A 23,345-nucleotide genomic window follows, 5' to 3' on the forward strand; every position below is an offset into this window, starting at 1 on the left:
TTGAAAACGAAATGAAAGCAATTGAAAAAGTGAAAATTTGTTGGAAATGTAATGTGATGATCACTTCTCACAATGTATCATAAAATAATAGAATATCGTATGGATTGCAAGGATTCGGGGACAAAAGAGATACCAACGAAATAAAAGTCAAAAGATCAAACCGCCCAGTAACTAAAGGCAGGATATCCTCACTAGTACTTGCATTGCTACATTATTACCTTTCAGAGAACATTAGGTCCTCGGTTTGATTTTTATAACGAAAAGTTTTTCCTTTATTTATTGGTTTTCCTTCTAAATTGGTGTATATACATTATAGCTTAGTGGAAATGAATTATGATTGAATGGTTCCGCTGTGATATAATCAGTGATCCAAATTTTCCGTTCAAAAAAAAAAAAAAAAAAAAAAAACCCCATAAACTTATGGTATAATCTTCTTGGAATTTTCCTCTCATGAGCGGTAGGACAAGAGACGTTTCATTATCTATTGCATAGTTTAAGTGCTCAACCAAGTATACTCAAGGGCGGACCCAAGCTTTGGCTTGGGTGGGCGGGCACCCTCTTGAAAAAAAAAATTAGTGTATTTTTGAGGCAAAAATCCCGACTGCACTCCTTGAAAATTTTGTTGAACCCTTCGTTCGTACCCCCAGAAAATAATTATTGTTTCCGCCACTAAGTATACTATAAATCAAGTCCGAGTATACATATGATCTTCAAATAGATAAAGAGACAATCAACTCATATAACTTAACTGGATTTCTTGTTGTGACCAATATATATTTTTGCATTTATCTTGCTTGAGCTTAGAAAGATTTCTAACTCTTCAAACTTTACGAGATAATGGTATAAATAACGTTATGTTGAGCTTGTTGTTGAAAAAAAGCTAGACTTCTAGATGGGTGGTAACAATTTTTTTTGTACGAATACATATTCCAAAATAAACACATGATGTGAGATTTGTTTTACAAACCTAAAGTGAACCATGATCCTTCAAGACTGGACTACAGCTAGAGTTGCTAATTTAATTCGACATTATTTGAATATTTGTTCCATTTCGAGCTAACAGACAAATAATTCTTTGAATATGAGGTGTTCGTTCATTATACCCTTTATCTTTCCTTTTAATATAGTTTCATATTCGCTATCATCTCTAGCACGATACGTCATTTAATAATATGAAAATATGCCCATGACACTATGGTCTAGTGTCACCTCAGTGGTGAGATAAAGCTTAGAGACCATTAAGTTTTGGGTCTGATTCTCATAAGGAGGTTTTTCCAGATTTATTGGGTTTTTCATGAATTTGTGTATAAACATATTGCCTAGTGGAGATGGATATGATCGGGTGATTCCGCTGATAACAAGATAATACTCCAGTGGTCCGTCAATGATCCAAATTTATCGTTAAAAATAATATTAATATTAAAATCCCTGGAACAAAACACAAAACCCAGTACTAAAAACTTCCCTTTCAATAACATCCTCTTCACATTCTATCTAAAACTTATTTATGAAACTTTTAGCCATAAGGAGAAACTAGAAGATAGATGTTACAAGAAAACTTTAATGGTCTAAACGATAAATTATTTGAATTAGAATAGAAAGTGAAAATTGAAATAAACTCAGGGTTCTATTCCAAACATCCATGCTCGCCTCAAAAATTAAAGTCAACTAGGATTATTCCCAACGCGCGTTGCACGAGAGAGTCAGTTTTATTATAGCAATGTTTAATTTACAAAGTAAAATCAAACTATATAGATGGGTTCTATAAAAATCTATATCTATATATATTCAAAAATTTAGTTACATGTTCCTATTTTAAAACCAAAATTTATGATGGTTTTAAATTGGGTCCTTCTTTCTCTCTCTCACTACACTAAAACATAAAAGCCACCCTCCTTGACCCTTTGGTTTCCTAACAACAGAATTTCTTCAACTCATCATCATCTTCAATACAAAATTCACTGTTACATTAAAACTCAATTTCTAGCGAGAGACACAGTAATGGCCGATGAAAACTCACCGAGCAGCAGAGATCGGGAGCTCCTGAAACCCGTCGCCACCACCGTAGACCATGATGGCGGCGCGTCGTCGTCAAAACCCTCGCCGGCGTCCAGTTCACCGTCGCATAACTCCGGCCGTGAGGTATTACACGCCGGCGTCCAGTTCACCGTCGCATAACTCCGGCCGTGAGGTATTACACTCTCTCTCTATCTCTCTCTTAGAATGTTTTATTGTGTTATTGGATGATGAAGCGCTAATTGAGCTCTAATTAGGGTTTTAGATTGGGGATTTATGATGACTGGATTAATATATTGAGTTGTTGTTTGATTCAGACTCCAAACTGAAACGTAAAATGGAATCCCACTGCCTTTTCCCCCCTATTTCAATCCTTGAATTTGCCTCATATTTTGTAAACTCGCTTCAAATTCGCTTACCAACTCAACAATGTCTCAGGTACTTCATGACAAAGTTGGCATCTCATGTGGAAGCTGTGCTGGTGCTGTCAAGAAGGTTTGTAGTTCATCTTTTTATATGATTCAAGAATTTCATAAAACTAATTTCATAAAATGGTCAAGTACACACACATCTGTGTATGTATGAGTGAATTGTGATTTTACAGTAGGTTATTCTGTTAGGTTATTTACTTTAATGAGGATTTATGTGATGCCAGCTTGATATCAATTGTCTCTTTTAGTCAGTTGATATGGTCTTGATATCAACTGTCTCTTTTATTGCGTTTGGGCACCGGCTAGACAGAATTATGCAACATTTATCTTTGTTTGTTCTATGAAGAACAGGACAGGTAGTGGTATCTTAAGTGCATCTGGAGGTAATGGGTTTGCTGGTGGTGCTGGTGGAAGAATATCTGTAAATGTTTTCAGCAGGCACGATGACCAAACAATTGTTGCTCATGGTACGTCCATATTACGTTGTTACCCCTGTTTTCATTTATCTAAATTTTGTTCTTTTTGTTGAATCTGTACATTAGTTGATCGACTTCATTAGTCGCATAAACCTTTATCTGTATTTTAGGTGCTCACACTTTTCAAAAGTTTAATTGAAAGTTCCTTTTTACAATGATTATGCCCCTAGATTCATTGAAGCTTATATGTGAATTTCTTTGTTAAATATTAAAAATCCCATACTTTTAAAATTCAACTGAAAGTCGTTATATTAAACCTTGAGCTAATCATAAGAGGACTATTTTTGTGAAGTTATGAAAAGTCTAGGGATTCAATCATACAAAAAAGGACTATATGTTAATAATTGAGTGTAGGTCTAGAATTTAATTTCGCAAAAATATGGTGTAGGTACTTAAACTTTTTGAAAAGGCAATATTCCAGCATGTTTTTGTTATAAGTATGTATTTGTGTTCAGTTAATACCAATTTGGCCATAAACATGCAAAATAACAAACTACGTTTAATTTTTTAGAAAAAAAAACAACATTTTTTAACCTATAACCTGTTAGTTACTCATCTGAAATACTTGTCTTTTTAAGCTTTTAAAGGAATATTTGTTGTCCATCATATCTTTAGTCAAGCATTTAGCATAATGTACAAGAATTTAATAAAACTAATTTATATAACAATGAATTAAGTCATTTACATATATTAGTTCCAAGTGGTGATTGGTGAGGGTTCAAAATTCATTATGGATATTTAGGTGGTGTAGAATCAGGGACCGTGTTTCTCCGTTCTAAAAAAAAAAAATTAGTTATGTCAAACGACAAAGGATCCGACATAAGCTAAAATATTGAGTTCTACGTTGACTTCGATATTGGGTTGGGCTGAACAAAGACTTCTTGCGTATCATGATACATTTGATAACGTAAACATTAATTCTATGCAAAGTATTGTGTCTTTAGGGGTATCAGCTGCTAAAATATTGGTTGAAGATATATCTAATGAGTATCGCCGAAGACGGAAAAATGATACCGATGTGGCGCGAAGTCGGATTGATACGTACATTAGGTCATCGCTTCGAACGGCTTTCGCGCAGGTACGTTTTTATTTGTTATTATATTTTTAAAGGTAAAATGCCATTTTCAAATGAGGTTTTCAAATGATTTGGGCTTATATATAGATAACTTATCAGCTTACAATAACGGTCCTAAAGCCACCCAAAGTTGGTGGGATCTGATGCCTGCCAACAAAAACGCTGATTCAGACTTCGATATTGGGTTGGGCTGAACAAAGACTTCTTGCGTATCATGATACATTTGATAACGTAAACATTAATTCTATGCAAAGTATTGTGTCTTTAGGGGTATCAGCTGCTAAAATATAATATTGGTTGAAGATATATCTAACGAGTATCGCCGAAGACGGAAAAATGATACCGATGTGGGGCGAAGTCGGACTGATACGTACATTAGGTCATCGCTTCGAACGGCTTTTGCTCAGGTACGTTTTTATTTGTTATTATATTTTTAAGGGTAAAATGCCATTTTCAAATGAGGTTTTCAAATGATTTGGGCTTATATATAGATAACTTATCAGCTTACAATAACGGTCCTAAAGCCACCCAAAGTTGGTGGGATCTGATGCCTGCCAACAAAAACGCTGATTCAGACTTCGATATTGGGTTGGGCTGAACAAAGACTTCTTGCGTATCATGATACATTTGATAACGTAAACATTAATTCTATGCAAAGTATTGTGTCTTTAGGGGTATCAGCTGCTAAAATATTGGTTGAAGATATATCTAATGAGTATCGCCGAAGACGGAAAAATGATATCGATGTGGCGCGAAGTCGGACTGATACGTACATTAGGTCATCGCTTCGGACGGCTTTTGCTCAGGTACGTTTTTATTTGTTATTATATTTTTAAGGGTAAAATGCCATTTTAGTCCCTGAGTTATATTAAAACAGAAATGAGATATTTGTTTTGGCAACCATAAAGATGAGGTCATCCTCACCAACCACTTACTTATTTCTTTCTACCTTCATATCAACAGACCTCATATCAAATTTAATTATAATTGACTACTGAAACTTGAGTCTATCTTTAAAACACCTTTTGTGTGTGTGTTTTTGTGGTTTTTTTTTTGTGTGAGTGTGGAGATGGCAGGGGGGTCAGTTGCACCAACAGGTGTAGCAAAAGACAGAGCAGAGCAGTATGAAGGAAAAGTGACTGCATATGTCATCATTGCTTGCATCGTTGCTACTGTTGGTGGATCCATTTTTGGTTATGATATCGGAATTTCAGGTGATTTTATCTTTCAAATAAATTGAGATCCTTTTAGTATTCTGTTCTGGTGAGTTATGGTTCAGAAAGTTTGATAAGATAGAAATCTAAATTTTTTTGCTTTTAACAATTCCAAATCTTGAATTAGAAAATCCAAAAGTCAAAGTAATCTTATTAGCCAAAAGGCAAAGTGGTAACAACTATCCTCGCTATCAATGTGACTCTTCAAATGCTTAAGTAGATTAAATGCAATTAATAGGATTTTTCAATTGTATTGATTATTCTACGGTTTTTACTAGGGAGATGAATGGTCTGAATGTATATTATATAATGTCCCCCTTCTCTATTGTTGTAGGTACATATTCAACCTTGCTACTCTACTAACATGTCCAGCTCTCTTAATATGAATACATCGGGAAGTGGTGTTGGCTGCCAGATGGCCCTTGCTGACCTTCGTGAAGGGAGTACCGGCCCCATCACGGTTATGGTTTGCCGAAAGTGGGATGTCACAAGTGTCAATGGACGCTACATGAGCACCGATTATGTCGTCAGTGATAAAAAGGCAAGTCTCACCTTTTTAACCCCCTTCTATTTTCCTTTTAGCGGTTTCGTTATTATTGAAATTATGTTGTTTGGTTTGCACAGGGAGGTGTGATGCATTGTACCGCAAGAAATAACATTGCGCACTACTTCTTTGACAAACTCAAAGAGGGCGGGATATATTTACTCAAGGGTTTTACGGTACAGAACACCGATCAATACCGGATTTTGAAAGACAACCCCTTTGTTATTGGGTTAAATGGTTCCACGATTGTGAAGAAGGTTGACGATGCCAGTGGTTCCTTTACGGGCTACCCGTTCTTACTTACGGCGTTTGAGGACCTCCAACCAACTGAGGGCAAGTTTTTTGTAGGTATGGTGAATAATAATATTTCTTAGACAAAACTTTATAAATTCTTATTACAAGATGTTTTATTTTGATTAAGCAAGTATATTTAAAGTATATCAATTTGTCAATTTAAAGTGTGTCAATTTGTCAATATGCAAATGGCCGCCCCATCAAGTCCTTCCATCACTAACACAATACCGGCATTCGTAACGCTTAAAGACACTGTAAAATTACTATTGCTACCAGATATGATCGGTTGATTACTAATGATGATATTGGAAAACTTATGTATCACAGTGACATCCCACTTTTGGCATAGAAAAATTTATGTAGCGTAATTGATTATTAATTTATTAACATATATTAATGTTGCTGATACATTAATCATGTAACCTGATTATTGAAGATGACATAGAAGAATTTATGTATTAAAGTAATTGCTGTCAAAATAATAACATGTAGTTTTGTGTTGAATCTTACTGTTAAATTACGTGGTGTGGCTGATGAGATGCTGAATATCATTGAGAATATAATTAAATTAGGGTTGTACTACCGTGAACTCTAGCTTCGCCACAAAGTCCCGCAACTTAGCCTGATCCTCCCCTCTTTGTGGTCCCCTTTTTGAATGACCCCTGATTGTTGTGTGGTTTTTAAACATTGTGTTGCAGATGTTGTAGGATATGTTACTGAGGTGGGGCCGCAGTCTGTGAAAGCATCGGGTGCTCGCACGGTCGAGTTCAACCTAACAAATGAACGGTAAGTATCCCATCCCTATTACCCGTTTGGTCTTTTGCTTGGTTAAATCTCACTTTTTTAGCCTTTTTATAAATTTCACAGCAAGCGCGGAGTTAGAGTGACGTTGTGGGGTCAGCTGGGTGATGCTATGCTCAAGAAGAAAGAACAAAACCCCGCTGTCTATTCTATAATCTTGACTTCCATGAGCGCAAAGTTTCACTTAGGTACGGTTGCTTTCCTACTACGTCTATGATTATGCGTGTTACTTCGAAACCCTTTACCTACTTTGGCGCAATTCAGGCGCTCTTGGTTTGTCTAGCTCATCGTCAACTATGATCATTGATTCGCCCGAGGTACCCGCCCTCCAAACTTTCAAGACATCCATTAGGTACTGGTACAACCTTGGTCACATACACTTTAATTATCTGTTTTTTATGCGTTTGTCGCTCTGGCTGAATATCCAACTATGATTCCCAGCTGTGTTGCCGTTGGAGATACTAGCGATCCAATCACCGAGGATGTGGTCTGTGTTGGTACGCTACAAGAGCTTGTGGACAGGGTCCGTGCCGACAAATCCAAAAAGAAGGTATGTATGCCAACTGGCTATTGCCATTCGTCTCCACCCTTATACCCACGTGTGAGAGTTTGAACATGGTGTGGGTGTGGCCATGCTGTACCTGGGTCGAACCCATCTAATCCAGTCATGTACAGCTAGCGACCATTCCAACACCCTCTATAGCTTTATTTTTTTATTAAGTTACTTTTATGCATGACCCATACCAATCTATCCTCATCTTCTCCAATCACTTATTTATGGCAACCTTTTAGGTAAATTCAACCTAATTCCGCAAGCTCGATAACAAAAGCTAAAATATTCAAATATTTAGTAATCAAAGCCCTTAACATAACTGAAATCAATCCTAATTTCCAGTTTCTCACCTCATGGTTCAGAAATGTGCTTTTTCTAATAACTGATATAACTAACCTGTTTTAACAGAATAATACAGATATTATAACTAATTTAAAACTGAAATGTGAATAATAATTGGTTAGTTTAAATTCATAAACGCCCATCCCCACCAGTTGATGTCGACTTGCTGTATATAAACCACCAGTTGATGTGAAATATAGATATTATAACTATAATATAACTAATTTATAAACCACCAGTTGCTTTATATAAACCAGCTGTTGCTTTATATATCTATATATCCCCAACTGAAATGTATAACTATATTTATAAACAACCAGTTGATGTCGACTTGCTGTATATATCTATATATCCCCAACTGAAATGTATAACTATATTTATAAACCACCAGTTGCTTTATAACTAATATATAACTAATTTATAAACCACCAGTTGCTTTATATAAACCACCTGTTTTAACAGAATAATACGGATATTATAACTAACTTAAAACTGTGTATATAATCAATGACTTTAATTATATAGAATTGACCAGAGAAAATTGATACTAAATTGAACCAAAAGTGAGGCCTTTTAGTACCTGGAATCGACGTCACCTCCAGCAAAGCTGGAATCATTTTAGATTGAGAGGGTTTAGCTTAATACCTGGAAACGTTGGATTTACGGGGTTTGACTTTTACGTATGGGTTTTGGATTTTAGGTCATATTAGGATATAGATCTGGTAGACAGAACTGTTTGGCCTGCCAAGTGTGCGATAACAGGGATTAGCCTCCCCGACATAACCTACCCATCGACCTACCATGTGTGAAGACGCTATCCATACATTCTCCCCACCCACCCCATTTGCCTCGCTAAACTACCCCTATTATTTTGTTCGTTATAGGTCATCCTTTTCCGCAACGTTGTGGAGATTACGTCTATTAGAACCAAGAACAGCTGGTATCTTTTCGCGTGTTCCGGTAGCAAGTGTCGTAAGGGGCTGACAAGAGAGGCCGGTTACTTCATTTGCAAGGCGTGTGAATCAAAGGTTGATTATCCAAGGACAAGGTATACTCTTGAATATCTCATACGCAAATTCATTACTTCGGTAATCGTCCCTTTATACTGCTATTCCCCTTCGCATATGATGGCATGATTAATTGTTGTCCGGGACTGTTTGTGGCGCTTCTACTTTCACCGCTAAAGAATTTGGCCGCTTCCCTATAATTGTAATTGATCCACTATACCGTACTAGGTTTCGCATTCAGGCGGATGTAACTGACGGAACGATGAGCACTGTAGTCGTCCTCTTTGATGAAGCTGCTGAACAATTGGTTAAGCGGACGGCGAGATCCTTGGTAGAAGAACAGTTGAAGGTATGTACACTACGCATCGTAAGGTGGTTTCCCAAGCATATGTGAATTTGCTACGATGGCTTTTCCTATGTGCAGGATACTTCTATTGATGCTCCCATACTACCTTCCGCCCTCGCAGCCCTTATTGGAACAAAACACACTTTTGAGATTAAGAGTCATACATACTACCATTTTGGGGACTATGAGAGCTTCACTTGTGCGAAGATTGTTGGCCCTGATATGGATGATGCGGATAAGAGCATTGATACTGTTGCGAATGGTTTGGGTGCAACACCATCCGGCTCCCTAAAGCGTGGTTCGAACCTCTCGCCGCTGACCCCTGTGACTGGACGCAAACTTAGAAAGTTGTAAGATACCCTTTCCAATTCTCCCCTATTTCGAATGTTTATCCGTTCGAATTTTGTGCCAACACGTTTTTAAATGTTTCTTTTCAGCTGCGTTGAAGACTCGGATGAAGATGATGATGGGGTGCGTGTTGATCGTAAGGATGTTACTGATGTGCTAGACGATGGTAGGGATGATCAGGAGGGTTCTTGCTGATATGGCAACGCTCATTCTTAAGCTTATTTAAGTGTGTTCACAATTGTGCCTTTCTCTTTTATGTATTCAAATAATGTGGCGACGCTTAGGAGTTGTGCCCACGCGAAAAAGTGTAATGCTTCACTATTGCACGATATATAAATAACATTTTCAAACTCTGAAATATAACTGGCTTAAACTCTGAAATATAAATGACATTTTCAGATTAAAATTAATCTGTCTTAGACTAAAATATCAAGGAATCATAACGGCTCACCAACAAAAGCATATCACAAGCTGTCACCGCTTTTATAGTCACGGATTATATCAGTTCTGCAAAAGTTTATGAATTATAACAACTATTCCAACAAGAAAATGGATATGTTCAGATAAAACACTTCAAGATTTGATGACTTACGAGGTCACGATTCCAAAACGTGAAAAGATAGTATTTAGATCCTCATCCTATGTTAAAAAAGAGAGAAATTTAATAAAGTAGAATCAGCATATATACTATGTTAAAACGTTAACAACTTACTTCAGCTACTGGATTTAGTTTGCATACAAAGATCATGTTATCAGGAGGTTTAATCTCATCTGCTGGATTGGAAGATTGTTGTTAAAAAAAATACTTTATTGGATAAAAATCAGGCACGCATATAAATATGAAAATAAGTTACTAACCTGATTAAAGGCGCCAATGGCAGATCCAAACCATCCACTGCCAGAAACCTTGGCAATCCTTAAAAACAAACAGAATCCACAAAACAGGAAAACCTCCACTGCACCCCCCCACCCCCCCGGACATGCATGAATGTTTTTTTACGTTGTATTATATGACATTGTATGCAACATGCAGCTGCCTCCGCGCCCATTCGTGATGCTCGAAGCCTCTTTCGCCTTTCATACACATTCACGTGTTATGGCCAACGGGTTGATCCAATACGTTTGTGGGCTAAAACTGCTCGCCCATGCTGGACCTGACAAAGGTATGGAACTTTGAATTGCAGTGTTATCCCCGACCCCACATATGGAATTTAAAATGCTGAGCTCTACCCCTTCCCATTCCCTCATAAAAGATGAGGTTTCCAGGTTATGGTCTGCTGCTCCTGGCATGGTTTGTCATTCGATACAAGTCCGCCTTCGCTCCCATACGCTGTCTGACGGCAAGGTGGAAACATATTTCGGTCTTACATTGATGAACAGCTGCAGCGATACCAGCTTCGTGGGTGGCAAAAATTCCATCCATATACAAAATCGTAACTATGTGGGCCTTGGTGGGAAGAACGTCACATATTGTGGACCTACACTTTCTTCCATAACTACATTTGCATCCTCAGCCGACCCCAACACAGGTTAGCTGTACTCTTTGTGAAAACGGAACCATATAGCCATAATGTTCGACCCCAATACAGGTTAGCTGTACTCTTTGTGAAAACGAAACCATATTGGAGAACGGGAATCATGTTACAAGTAAAGTTGATTCCAGGCATGTGGTTTACCGGATATTCATTCGTTTAATTTGATGTTAGATGCGTGTTTGGTGAATCAAAAATGGGATGATCTTGAATTTTTCTACACAAAAATGCTGCAACACGGATACTACTTTAATGCAGAACGTCAATTTACTTTCATACTTAGTGATTTAATTTTCTGCATGCTATGCTGTCTTTGTTATATCTGCATCTTTTTCCCTGTTTCAGGTAACACTCAAATACAGCCGCCAAGTGCTATGGTGACCACTGGTACTACCACTGGAGCGGGCAAAGAAGGATCAATAAAAGGTCGTTCCCATGTTTCCTCATCAACGTCCCAGTGGGACGATGCATGTTCGTATATTTTTTTTGTTTCCACACTTACATCATCCCTCCACCCAATACGACGCCTACATCATAGTTGTTTCCCTTAATATATGTTGCAGGTAAAAACATTATACGGAGTGATACAGTGCACACACTGCCTGTGGTATGTCCATTAACAACATGTTCTCCCTCCGTATCTGTCCAAGGTCTACACTGTTAGCTACACTGTTTACTACTATCCTTCTACCATTTCCATAACTATTATGTTTTTTTTTCCAGACAGTTCCTGCAAGTCACAAAATTCTCATCAAAACGTGGCGGGTCCATCGCATCGGCGTCCTCCTCGCCCTAAAAAAACAGAAGGTAAACTTCCATCACTTCCCGGTACCCTACTAGGCTTTTACCCGTCTATCACCACCACAGGAATAACGTTGCCATATTTAATTTTGCTAACAGGCGTTCGTATTCGAACCCCGCGCAGGGCAGCGTTTGCATCAGCAGGTACTGTCCAACCCTATTTTCTTACCATACATTTTTTCCCCTTTTGCGTCTAATGTTACTCCACCGTTTGGGTACGCTACTCTTAATCCGTGTGTTGTACTAAATTTGCCTGTTATAAATATTACAGGTGCTCGTGTTGAGTACCAGAGCCTTGGCCGTCCAACCTTCACTTGTCATAATTGTGCAGCGGTCATGTGGTATGAGGAGAGGAACAAAAATACAAAGGCGTCTGATGGGACGACTTTCTCTTCGTGCTGCCAGGATGGCAAGGTTTTGCTTCCTCGCCTTCATGACGCCCCTGAGCCTTTAAGATCGTTACTTGATTGTAACGACCCAGAGACGGTTAGATTCAGAGAACAGATTAGAGTGTACAACAGCATGTTCTGTTTCACATCATTTGGGGCAAAGATTGATCATGCTATAAACAGGGGTAGAAGCCTATATACCTTTCGAATAAGCGGTCAGAACTACCACCGAATAGGATCCATGTTACCAGTTGAAGGTGAACAGCCCAGATATGCTCAGCTGTATTTCTACGACACGCAAAACGAAATCAAAAACCGTATAGCTGCTTTGTTCGGCCAGGACCATTGTGAGGACACAGTAGACGAAGCAATTGTTGCGTCCCTCATAAGAATGTTAGACGAACACAGTTCTGTGGCTAACGCCTTCCGAATGGCGCGCAACTGGTGCGCTCAGAATGAAAGAAACGACTGTCAGCTGCGCTTACTCGGCCATGTAATGAATAACCCACAGTACAATCGTCCTAATGTGTCTGAAGTTGCCGTTCTCATCACAAACGACTTTGGGGAAGACACCGAGCCACGCGATGTTGTCGTCAAGGCAAAGCACGGAGCGCTGCAACGGATATCGGAATTACATCAGCTATACATGTCTTTGCAGTATCCGCTGTTGTTTCCATACGGAGAAACAGGGTACCACGAGCGAATACGCTACCATGACAACACCGGACGCCGTGCGACTAAGCGACAGTGTGTTACGATGCGGGAATACTACTGCTACAGAATCCATTATCGCAACAATGAAGGCACCACCCTGTTCAGAGGCGGTCGCTTATACCAGCAACATCTGGTTGACGCATACACGGCCATAGAAGAACAAAGGTTGCGCTGGATGAGAAATAACCAGAATGAGCTGCGCGTTGAGCTCTACCTTAATGTTTGCGACGCTGTAACACGTGGAGATACAAGTGCTGAGGCTATCGGACAACGGATAGTTTTACCTGCAACCTTTACGGGCAGTCCAAGATATATGATCCAAAATTACCAAGACGCCATGGCTCTGTGTCGTGCTTTTAGCAACCCTGACCTGTTTGTCACCTTTACAGCCAACCCAAAATGGCCTGAGGTCGAATACATGGTATCTCTCATACCAGGCCAGAAATCCCATGACCGTGCAGATGTTGTATCACGCGTTTTTAAGCTAAAGCTGACCTTTTTGATTGAAGATATTATGAAGAAACAAATCTTTGGCAAATGCAACGCAGGTAAAGTTTGTAATGCACTCAACTCTTTCTTTTGCTATCAATTCTCCACCAATTCTCACCTTTTTTTTTCTTGCTAATTTTTCCCTCTCTATCTTGAATACGTGTCCCGTGGTGATATACAGCCATTTACACAATTGAGTTTCAAAAACGAGGACTACCGCATGCGCACCTTCTGTTTTGGCTTGAACATTCTGCCGCGTTTCGCACACCTGCTGGTATAGATGATTTGATTTCGGCCGAGATCCCATCGAAGATTGACGACCCATCCGGCTATAAGGCTGTCACAAATTACATGTTGCATGGCCCATGTGGGAATGACGCGCGCAGTGCTTCGTGTACAACAGACGGGAAATGCATGAAACACTTTCCAAAACCATTTTATCGAGAAACGACAATTGACGAAGACGGTTACCCGGTTTATCGACGAAGGGATTCCAAGATTTTCTTCATGAAGGGCAAAACTAGGCTTGACAACAGGTTTGTCGTCCCATACAACCGTTATCTCCTCTTGAAGTATGAATCACACATCAACGTTGAATGGTGCAACCAGTCTCGAGCAATAAAATACCTGTTTAAATACTTAAACAAGGGGCCGGATAGGGCTACAATGGTTGTTCAAGAAAACATTGGCAGCGACAGCGAAAAGCGTGCACAACAGATTGTTAAGGTCGATGAGATTAAAAACTATTTGGATTGTCGCTACTTATCGCCGTGTGAGGCTGTGTGGCGAATGCTTGCATTTCCTATACATTACTCATTCCCGTCCGTCATGAAGCTAACCTTCCATCTACCTAACCAACAATTGCTCACGTTGCGTGATTCGGACAGTTTGCCAGCCCTGTTAAACCGGGATGGGATAGGAGAGACAATGTTCACCCAATGGTTTGCGCTGAACAACAGAGATGCATTGGCAAGAAAGTTGACATACGCCGAGATACCAACACAGTATGTGTGGCAAGAGGATAACAAGGTATGGAAAAAGCTGTTGGAACGGACACCCGTTGGCCGGATTGTGTATTGCAATCCAGCAGCTGGGCCAAAGTATTATTTAAGGATGTTGTTGGGAATTGTGAGAGGGCCCCGAAGTTTCGAAGAAATAAAAACAGTTGATGGGGTCGTGTATGAAACGTACAAAGAAGCCTGCTATGCGTATGGCTTGCTTAATGATGACAAGGAGTGGAGTGACGCTCTTTCAGAGGCTAAATTATGGGCGTCTGGTTCCCAGCTACGGGAGTTGTTTGTTACCATGTTATTGTTTTGCGAAGTGAACCGCCCGGCACAACTGTGGGCGCAGAATTGGGAGATACTATCTGATGATATTTTGTACATGAAACGTAGACACTTCATGTTTCCAGGATTACACTTATCAGACGACCAGCTTAAGAACTACTGCCTGATTGAGCTGAATGAACTATTGGAGAAAAATGGCAAATCATTGGCGGATTTCACGGATATGCCATAGCCGGATACGTCGCTCCTCGATAAGATGCATAATCGTCTGATCAGGGAAGAGATGAGTTACAATAGAAAACAATTAACAGATGAACACGGGCAACTGTACGCATCACTCAATACGGAACAGACAGCCATATACGACAGGGTCACTGATTCCGTTACCGCGAAAAAAGGAGGGTTTTATTTCGTATATGGTCCGGGTGGGACCGGGAAGACTTTCCTGTACAGGACCATCTTGTCACGCTTAAGATCTATGGGGTTGATAGCCCTTGCGGTTGCGTCTTCAGGTAAAAGAAATAATCCTGTTATGGTGTATAATTATTCTCACGCTACTTAATGTATGTGGTTGCCTAATCAACTCCATTTTTACTAACTTTACGTATCCCCTTGCGTCAGGTATCGCATCCCTTCTGTTACCCGGTGGTCGTACAGCTCATAGCCGTTTCGCTATCCCTTTAGAATTACTTCACGGTAGCACGTGTGCCATTAAACAAAATACCCAATTGGCACACCTCTTGCAAGAGGTAAGGTTAATCATCTGGGACGAGGCACCAATGATGCAAAATACGCTTTTGAAGCACTTGATAAAACACTTAGAGATATCTTGGGGTTCTGTACCTACGCAAACAGGGAACGTGTGTTTGGTGGCATGCCTGTCTTACTTGGTGGTGATTTCAGACAAATCCTTCCTGTCATCTCAAAGGGAAAAAGAGAAGATGTCGTTCAGGCATGCATAAATAAATCGAACCTGTGGAAAAGTTGTCAACTCTTCACCCTCCACCGGAGTATGCGCGTCAACGAATACACCTCCACAGGTGTGATAGACATGGATAGACAACGTTTCAACAAATGGTTGTTAGACATTGGCGATGGAATCGTTCCGTCGAAAGCCAAAGAAGGTGAAGATGAGCCGACCTGGATCGAGATACCCGCCAGGTTCATCGTTGATAGCTGTGGTGTCCCTGTAGAATCAATTGTTAACGCTGTCTTCCCGTCATTTACAAAAAGGCAGGATGATTACGATTTTTTGTGTGAGAGAGCAATACTAACCCCACGCAATATAGACGCGGATGAAATCAATGATTACATGTTTCAACAATTGAAACGGACCGCAAGGACCTACAAGAGTTCTGATGAGATATGTCGCGCATCCAGAGACGTATTAGAACAGGAGCAACTCTATCCGACTGAATTCTTGAATTCTTTGACATTTCCAGGTAATACCTGTGACACCCCAGGATAACCGGGAAAACCTTACAACTTGACTAGCTTCCTCAGTGAGTGCCATCAAATTTCGGGACGAAATTTCTTTCAACTTGGGGATGATGTGACAACTCGAAATTTAGAACCTTTCGTTGTAACTTACTTGTACGTTATGTGACTAGTTAAAATGATAACGTGAATCTTTTTATGTGATAAGTGCTTTGTTACGCGTGTATTGTATATATATATATGTGTGTACGTGTTATATGTGAACCGAGAACCCGACACGAAACAACGGACCCGACTCGAGACCAAGAGGTCTCGAGTGAATAGTGACCGAATAGGCCTTTGGGCCGAGAACCTTGTGGCCGGTTGGGCCATTGGGCCGTGAACCCCCACTCGAAACCCACTAAGGGTGCACACTCTTGGAACTTGACTATATATACCATGCCTTAGTTAGTTTTTACCATTTGTTGAACATTACACCCACACACTCTCCTACTTCTCTCTCTCACCTAAACTCTAGAACACAAACACACTTCATCATTCTTGGATCTTTGGACTTGGATCGGCTCACACACACACCCGGTTGGAAGCTTTTCACACACCCTCGAAACCCATAACCGGTTAGTGTTCTTAATGCTTTGTTGAATGTTAGTGTGTTTATGTTATGTTTGTAAGATGAGATTATGTGACAATATGTTAAGATGAGTTATACATAATGTTTTGAAAAAAAATCGGTTCATGAATGTTTCTTGTTATGAGTTGAACTATACATAAATATTTGATAATGAAAATGGGTTCATTGTATGTTAAAAAGGGTGAATGATGATATTGGTTGCACTTGGATTAGATCCGAAAAGTTTGGGTGTTTATACTATGAAAATCGGCTAATGAATATGTTTGTCAAGTAGGATGCATGCTAGTAAAATTGTATCTTGATAGTTGTTCATGATTTTGGGTGAATAAGTGGTTAATATGTTATGAACTTGTTGAATATGTGTTTGAATATGTGAAGAACACTTTGAATGATAGTTAAGAATGTGAAAACCCTTGTGATTTTGATCCATCTTTGACTAGTAACCTGATTAGGAAAACTGTTAGTGGAATGCTATTGGTAGTTTCCGGATTTGGGCCTGATTATATTGTACTAATGGGACTGATACACCTGCATCAACACGTGAACTTGAAAACGACTGCTACCGACTCGCAATCACCTAGTTGCGACTCGCAACCACAGCGTTACAACTCGAGACTACGCGGTTGCGACTCGCAACCATAACAGGACAAGCCGAAACCACAGGTTACGAGTCCCGTTGCGACTCGAGACCTTAGCATGATGAACCGAGACTACGGTTGCGACACCGGTTGCGACTCGCAACCATCCATGATCAACACACAGCATGACTCGAGACCATGCTTGCGAGTCCGGTTGCGACTCGAGACCACACTTTTTGGGCCTTAGTTAATGGGCCAGACTGATGGGCTTCTGTGTTAACTGCTTTTACGTGTTTGGGCCTAAGTAGTTGGGCTGAACTTGTGAACCGTATGTGCTTCTATTGACTGTTAACTGTTACTGCTAAACGTGCTTGCCAAACGTGTTGAACATTTGTGCACTACTTGGTTCGAATCTGATTATACGTGATATCCGTGTTAGGACGTTATTGACTACTTGCGACTTGATTGACTTTCTGTGATTAACTGCCGAGCAAACCAAGGTGAGTTCACACCCTTTACAAAGCATGGGATTCCCTGGGTTGGGAACGGGGTTAAGGAACGTGGTTCCTCGTCTACCTTGGGTAGGACGTCAGTGGTTCAGGAATGTGATTCCTCGTCCGGATGGACGGATAAACGTACTAGACTAAAACTCTATCACGAAGTCCCTCCTTTTTGTATCGACTAATCGCCGGGCCAATGGCGAGCGGGTCATTAGTTAGATAGCGCTATTTAGGTCTGACAAGCCTCACACCGTGCCGCAGAGGACGGGCGTGAACTAATGGATCTGGGGCACGTCAATGATGATAGACATTGATGTTTTCAGGGCACATAAACATGACTGCAGTCAGCAATCGATACGGTAACGAGTCTAGTATACACATGGGGTAGCCCCCACGGCTGGAGAGCCAGATGATGTACATGGGGTAGCCCCCACGGCTGGAGAGCCAGATGATGCACATGGGGTAGCCCCCACGGCCGAAATGCCTGATAACTACATGGGGTAGCCCCCACGGCCGGAGTGCCGGAGTAACTGGGAATGAACTGGTCACGTTTTTAAAACTATGGGGTAACCCCCACGGCAGGATGCCAGATAAAGTAAACTGTTTTCGAAACAACTAAAACGAACGCCCACCCGTGAACTCACTCAACTAGTTGTTGACTCGTTACTACATGCTTTGCAGGACCATAGGTACTGAGCTGGAGCTTGCATGGAGGAGGATCGTTGTGGGACATGGATTGCTACAAGGCCATGATAAACTTGAAACTTTTGGAACTTATGTTATAACTTTAAACTTATGCTTCCGCTTGCAACTTAAACTTATTTGTTTTGGGACACCAATCGTGATGGTTAAACTTTTATAACTACTTATATGCTTGTTCAGTATGATTGGTGGCTGGATCCTGGTCAGTCACGCCTCCATGCGGTAGTACTCCGCAGGTGGGATTTTGGGGGTGTGACAGATTGGTATCAGAGCCATTGGTTATAGTGAACTTGGTTTTAATAAAGGAGAAACGTTTTTGTTAAAACCAGACTATAACCGGATTAGTGCTCAACGGTCCACAACGACACTTCGCTCCTCATGCAAGGCTCGACGTTCTAGGTAATATAATGTATGTATATTGCCTACTTGTTAGTTACGTAGTACATTGCTCATGGTATGCTTGATTAGTATAACTACTGTTATTTGAACACGTGCGTGCTTACTCTGTCCTACTATCGTGCTTTCGCGAACCTCTCTCACACGTATTACTCTTGTTATGAAGAACCATGTCTGGACGCGTTAACATGACACAAGCCCAGTTGACGGCTTTGATCAACGAACGAGTTGCCGCAGCGCTCGCAGCTGCACACGCAGGAGGTATATCCTGCAGTCCGAAATTGTTCTAGGATCATTTGTTCTAGTCTCGGTTCATCATGCTAAGGTCTCGAGTCGCAACGGGACTCGTAACCTGTGGTTTCGGCTTGTCCTGTTATGGTTGCGAGTCGCAACCGCGTAGTCTCGAGTTGTAACGCTGTGGTTGCGAGTCGCAACTAGGTGATTGCGAGTCGGTAGCAGTCGTTTTCAAGTTCACGTGTTGATGCAGGTGTATCAGTCCCATTAGTACAATATAATCAGGCCCAAATCCGGAAACTACCAATAGCATTCCACTAACAGTTTTCCTAATCAGGTTACTAGTCAAAGATGGATCAAAATCACAAGGGTTTTCACATTCTTAACTATCATTCAAAGTGTTCTTCACATATTCAAACACATATTCAACAAGTTCATAACATATTAACCACTTATTCACCCAAAATCATGAACAACTATCAAGATACAATTTTACTAGCATGCATCCTACTTGACAAACATATTCATTAGCCGATTTTCATAGTATAAACACCCAAACTTTTCGGATCTAATCCAAGTGCAACCAATATCATCATTCACCCTTTTTAACATACAATGAACCCATTTTCATTATCAAATATTTATGTATAGTTCAACTCATAACAAGAAACATTCATGAACCGATTTCTTTTCAAAACATTATGTATAACTCATCTTAACATATTGTCACATAATCTCATCTTACAAACATAACATAAACACACTAACATTCAACAAAGCATTAAGAACACTAACCGGTTATGGGTTTCGAGGGTGTGTGAAAAGCTTCCAACCGGGTGTGTGTGTGAGCCGATCCAAGTCCAAAGATCCAAGAATGATGAAGTGTGTTTGTGTTCTAGAGTTTAGGTGAGAGAGAGAAGTAGGAGAGTGTGTGGGTGTAATGTTCAACAAATGGTAAAAACTAACTAAGGCATGGTATATATAGTCAAGTTCCAAGAGTGTGCACCCTTAGTGGGTTTCGAGTGGGGGTTCACGGCCCAATGGCCCAACCGGCCACAAGGTTCTCGGCCCAAAGGCCTATTCGGTCACTATTCACTCGAGACCTCTTGGTCTCGAGTCGGGTCCGTTGTTTCGTGTCGGGTTCTCGGTTCACATATAACACGTACACACATATATATATATACAATACACGCGTAACAAAGCACTTATCACATAAAAAGATTCACGTTATCATTTTAACTAGTCACATAACGTACAAGTAAGTTACAACGAAAGGTTCTAAATTTCGAGTTGTCACAATACCCCCCCCCCCCCGACCGCAACCGCGCTAAAATATTAGTTAAAAAAAGTTTCTACTGCCAACTAAAATCTTTAATTATTTGGCATTGTCAGGTATGCCGCCGTATGCTTTGCATTTAAAAGAAGGCCTCCCTATAATGCTTCTACGAAACGTGAACCCCTCACAAGGCTTATGTAATGGCACACGCCTTATTATCACAGACCTGGGGAAATTTGTTATCAAAGCTAGGATACTTACTGGGTCAAATCATGGAGACACTGCTTTGATACCAAGGATCACCCTTTCATCCACGAAATCAAAATGGCCATTTATTATGAAAAGACGACAATTCCCAGTGAAGCCATGCTATGCAATGACCATTAATAAAAGCCAGGGCCAATCATTAAAAGTAGTTGGTCTCTATTTGCCCCGACCTGTGTTTAGCCATGGCCAGCTTTACGTCGCACTTTCAAGGGTTACGTCACCTGAAGGTTTAAAGATTGTCATCGTAGAGGACGGCGACGGTGGCATGAAAAACCATACCAGAAACATCGTTTACAAAGAAACGTTTAATAATTTGGAAACATCAGAGCGGCCGGAATAAACGAACAATTGTTCACAGGTTACCGTTCAATGAGTTAATATTGATTGAAAAAATGGATAATACAACTATCTGACTTGACAACATTTTTTACTGATATTATAGCTTTAGCGCACACCTATCCTCCATTTTTATATATTCTTGATTATTGCATAATTACCCATATGCCTATAAGATTAGTTACTTCCACTCTTTATTTTTTCACTGAATATATGGTAACATGTTACTTCCACGCTTTATTTTTTAATGAAATGTGATGTAACAATTGGCATAGTGTTTGATGATTAGTGAAGTTGGCAAAAACAACAGATTTGTAGCAGATAATGGTTTAACTTGCCAACCCCTGAACACAAACGATTTAACACCCTAATTACTGAAAGAAAAATTGTATGTTTTGTACTGTTTACAACTGAAGGATCTACAAGTTTTTACAGTTATTCGCGTTATTTTCCAACTCTGTGAGGAAATTCCTTGCATCTCTGCGGTTGTTGTTGCGTTACTTTCTGAGGTACACCCTATAACTCCCACCAGTTTTCTTAACATCCATACATAAGAATATAAAATTTAAAAGATTCAGTTTACATTTAAAAGATTCAGTTTACATTGATCGGACCTTAATCTTGGAAAATTTTAAACCCTGCATGTGACGTTTTTTTAACTCTGATGTTTGTTTATCATGATTAGGTCTGTTAATTTAGTGATTTTTTGAAAAAAAAACTATATATGTTTTTATATGATCTGTGTTGCTTGATTTAATAGTTGGATCAACCTAAAATATGTCAAAACTCAGAATTGACATCAGTAGTAATTATCAAAAGCCACATGGGCCAAAACACTAAACCAGTTTGTAATTTGTGCAGTTCAGGATGAGGGCGGAAACCAAACGGATTGAATGATATAATCCGGGTTGAACCATTTAACCATGCGGACAAAGGGCCATCAGAAGCTGGTATTGTTGAACTACTGTTGGTGCTCAATCATTTGACAAATAAAATGAAATTATGCTGTGCATTTGGTATTTTATACCAACATACGAAAATGCTAGGCTGTAGACTGATGAGGAAGGAGGCGAGAGGGACGATTTTGTCAATACACTTTACATGTATCGGTCACTCACTCGATGGCCCATGACCAGATGCACCATAGTTTGTCAAGATTCTTCGAATTTTAAAGAAATTATGCTGTGCAGTTCGTACTTAATACCGACATATGAAAATGCTAGGCTGCAGAAAGAAGAAGCTAGGAAAATAACAATTTTAATGGCTTCCTTTATATTTTCCTTAGAAAAAAAAGCTTTAAATTGCTTCCCAGCCACGTGTTGCTACCTCTAAACTTTAATGAAGTTACCATACAGTTCCTGTCGGTGTTGCCACGCCACGCATTTCGCTTTATACAAGGATGTTATTGATTGCAATTTTGTAATTGTTTTTTAGGTTTTTTTATTTGCTGACATATTGTTCTTTGTTGCTTAGGCTTTAAGCTGCTCTGTGTATAACAAGAGTAATACTGTTGTGGAGTCTACTACAAGGAGTTTCTGTCCAACAAGCATCAGGTCAGGAGGTCATACGGACGTTGGACCGCGCAGATCAAACGAACACCACATATCATGATCGATGACCTCTCAAAGCATCTGGGCGATGCTTACAAGTGGGGTCGCGCGAGTTCCTTCTATGCTTTATTTGATGGTCATTATCTTATGTTAAAGAACATGCCATGAGGTTATTCTTTGAGGATTCGGATCTACCACAAGCAGCACCAACTGGTGCTTCAGAGATGCAGGTGATTTGTTGGCCGTGAGGTATTACACTCTCTCTCTATCTCTCTCTTATTATTGTTATTGTTATGATGATTTTTTATGATTTGAATGTTTTATTGTGTTATTGGATGATGAAGCTCTGATTGAACTCTAATTAGGGTTTTAGATTGGGGATTTATGATGACTGGATTAATATATTGAGTTGTTTGATTGATCTGAATGCATTTATAGCGAATTATATGCTTAGAAGGAAATAATTAGAATTTAGGAGTGAAGTGACAGAGTGTTTTTTGACATGAGTTATGTACTTATCGTAACCCTAAACCGGTTCGGGTTGGTCAACAACAAGTCAAACCTGGTTTTGGTTTCAAATTAGGTTCGTGTGATTCGGTTTGTTGACTGTTTTTTCCCGGTTTGATTTGGGTTTAAACCGGTTTTGAGCAATTTTGACTCTTTTTTACGGTTTCGGTTTGGTTTGGTTTAAAATCGGTTTCAAAGAGAGAAACCCAAACGGGTTCCAAACCTACGTTTTCAATCGGTTAGGACTGGTTTGTGTGTCTACCCGTTCAG

The 23,345-nt window shown here is 39.9% G+C and overlaps 1 protein-coding gene across 6 annotated transcripts; it reads left to right on the plus strand.

The window, feature by feature from the left end:
* The first annotated feature begins 1,813 nt into the window (after positions 1-1,813).
* On the plus strand, positions 1,814-14,913 carry LOC110873237. 6 transcript variants are annotated; one of them, XM_035989771.1, is made up of 20 exons: positions 1,814-2,191; positions 2,455-2,511; positions 2,799-2,914; positions 3,854-4,001; positions 4,267-4,405; positions 4,671-5,212; positions 5,547-5,753; positions 5,837-6,104; positions 6,749-6,836; positions 6,918-7,039; positions 7,116-7,203; positions 7,293-7,401; positions 10,481-10,610; positions 10,701-10,976; positions 11,325-11,405; positions 11,543-11,629; positions 11,703-11,786; positions 11,880-11,924; positions 12,052-13,431; positions 13,554-14,913. In XM_035989771.1, the coding sequence occupies exons 6-20, from the start codon at positions 5,144-5,146 to the stop codon at positions 14,891-14,893; spliced, it is 4,374 nt and encodes a 1,457-aa protein (XP_035845664.1). In that variant the 5' UTR covers positions 1,814-2,191; positions 2,455-2,511; positions 2,799-2,914; positions 3,854-4,001; positions 4,267-4,405; positions 4,671-5,143; the 3' UTR covers positions 14,894-14,913. The 6 variants fall into 6 exon arrangements, with proteins under 6 accessions (XP_035845664.1, XP_021977858.1, XP_035845665.1 ...); XM_022122166.2 differs by having other exon boundaries at positions 3,868-4,001; XM_035989772.1 differs by having other exon boundaries at positions 1,860-2,191; positions 2,794-2,914.
* Positions 14,914-23,345: the final 8,432 nt, after the last annotated feature.

Source organism: Helianthus annuus, chromosome 4, assembly GCF_002127325.2.
Source record: "Helianthus annuus cultivar XRQ/B chromosome 4, HanXRQr2.0-SUNRISE, whole genome shotgun sequence".
In the NCBI taxonomy this organism is placed as follows: domain Eukaryota; kingdom Viridiplantae; phylum Streptophyta; class Magnoliopsida; order Asterales; family Asteraceae; genus Helianthus; species Helianthus annuus.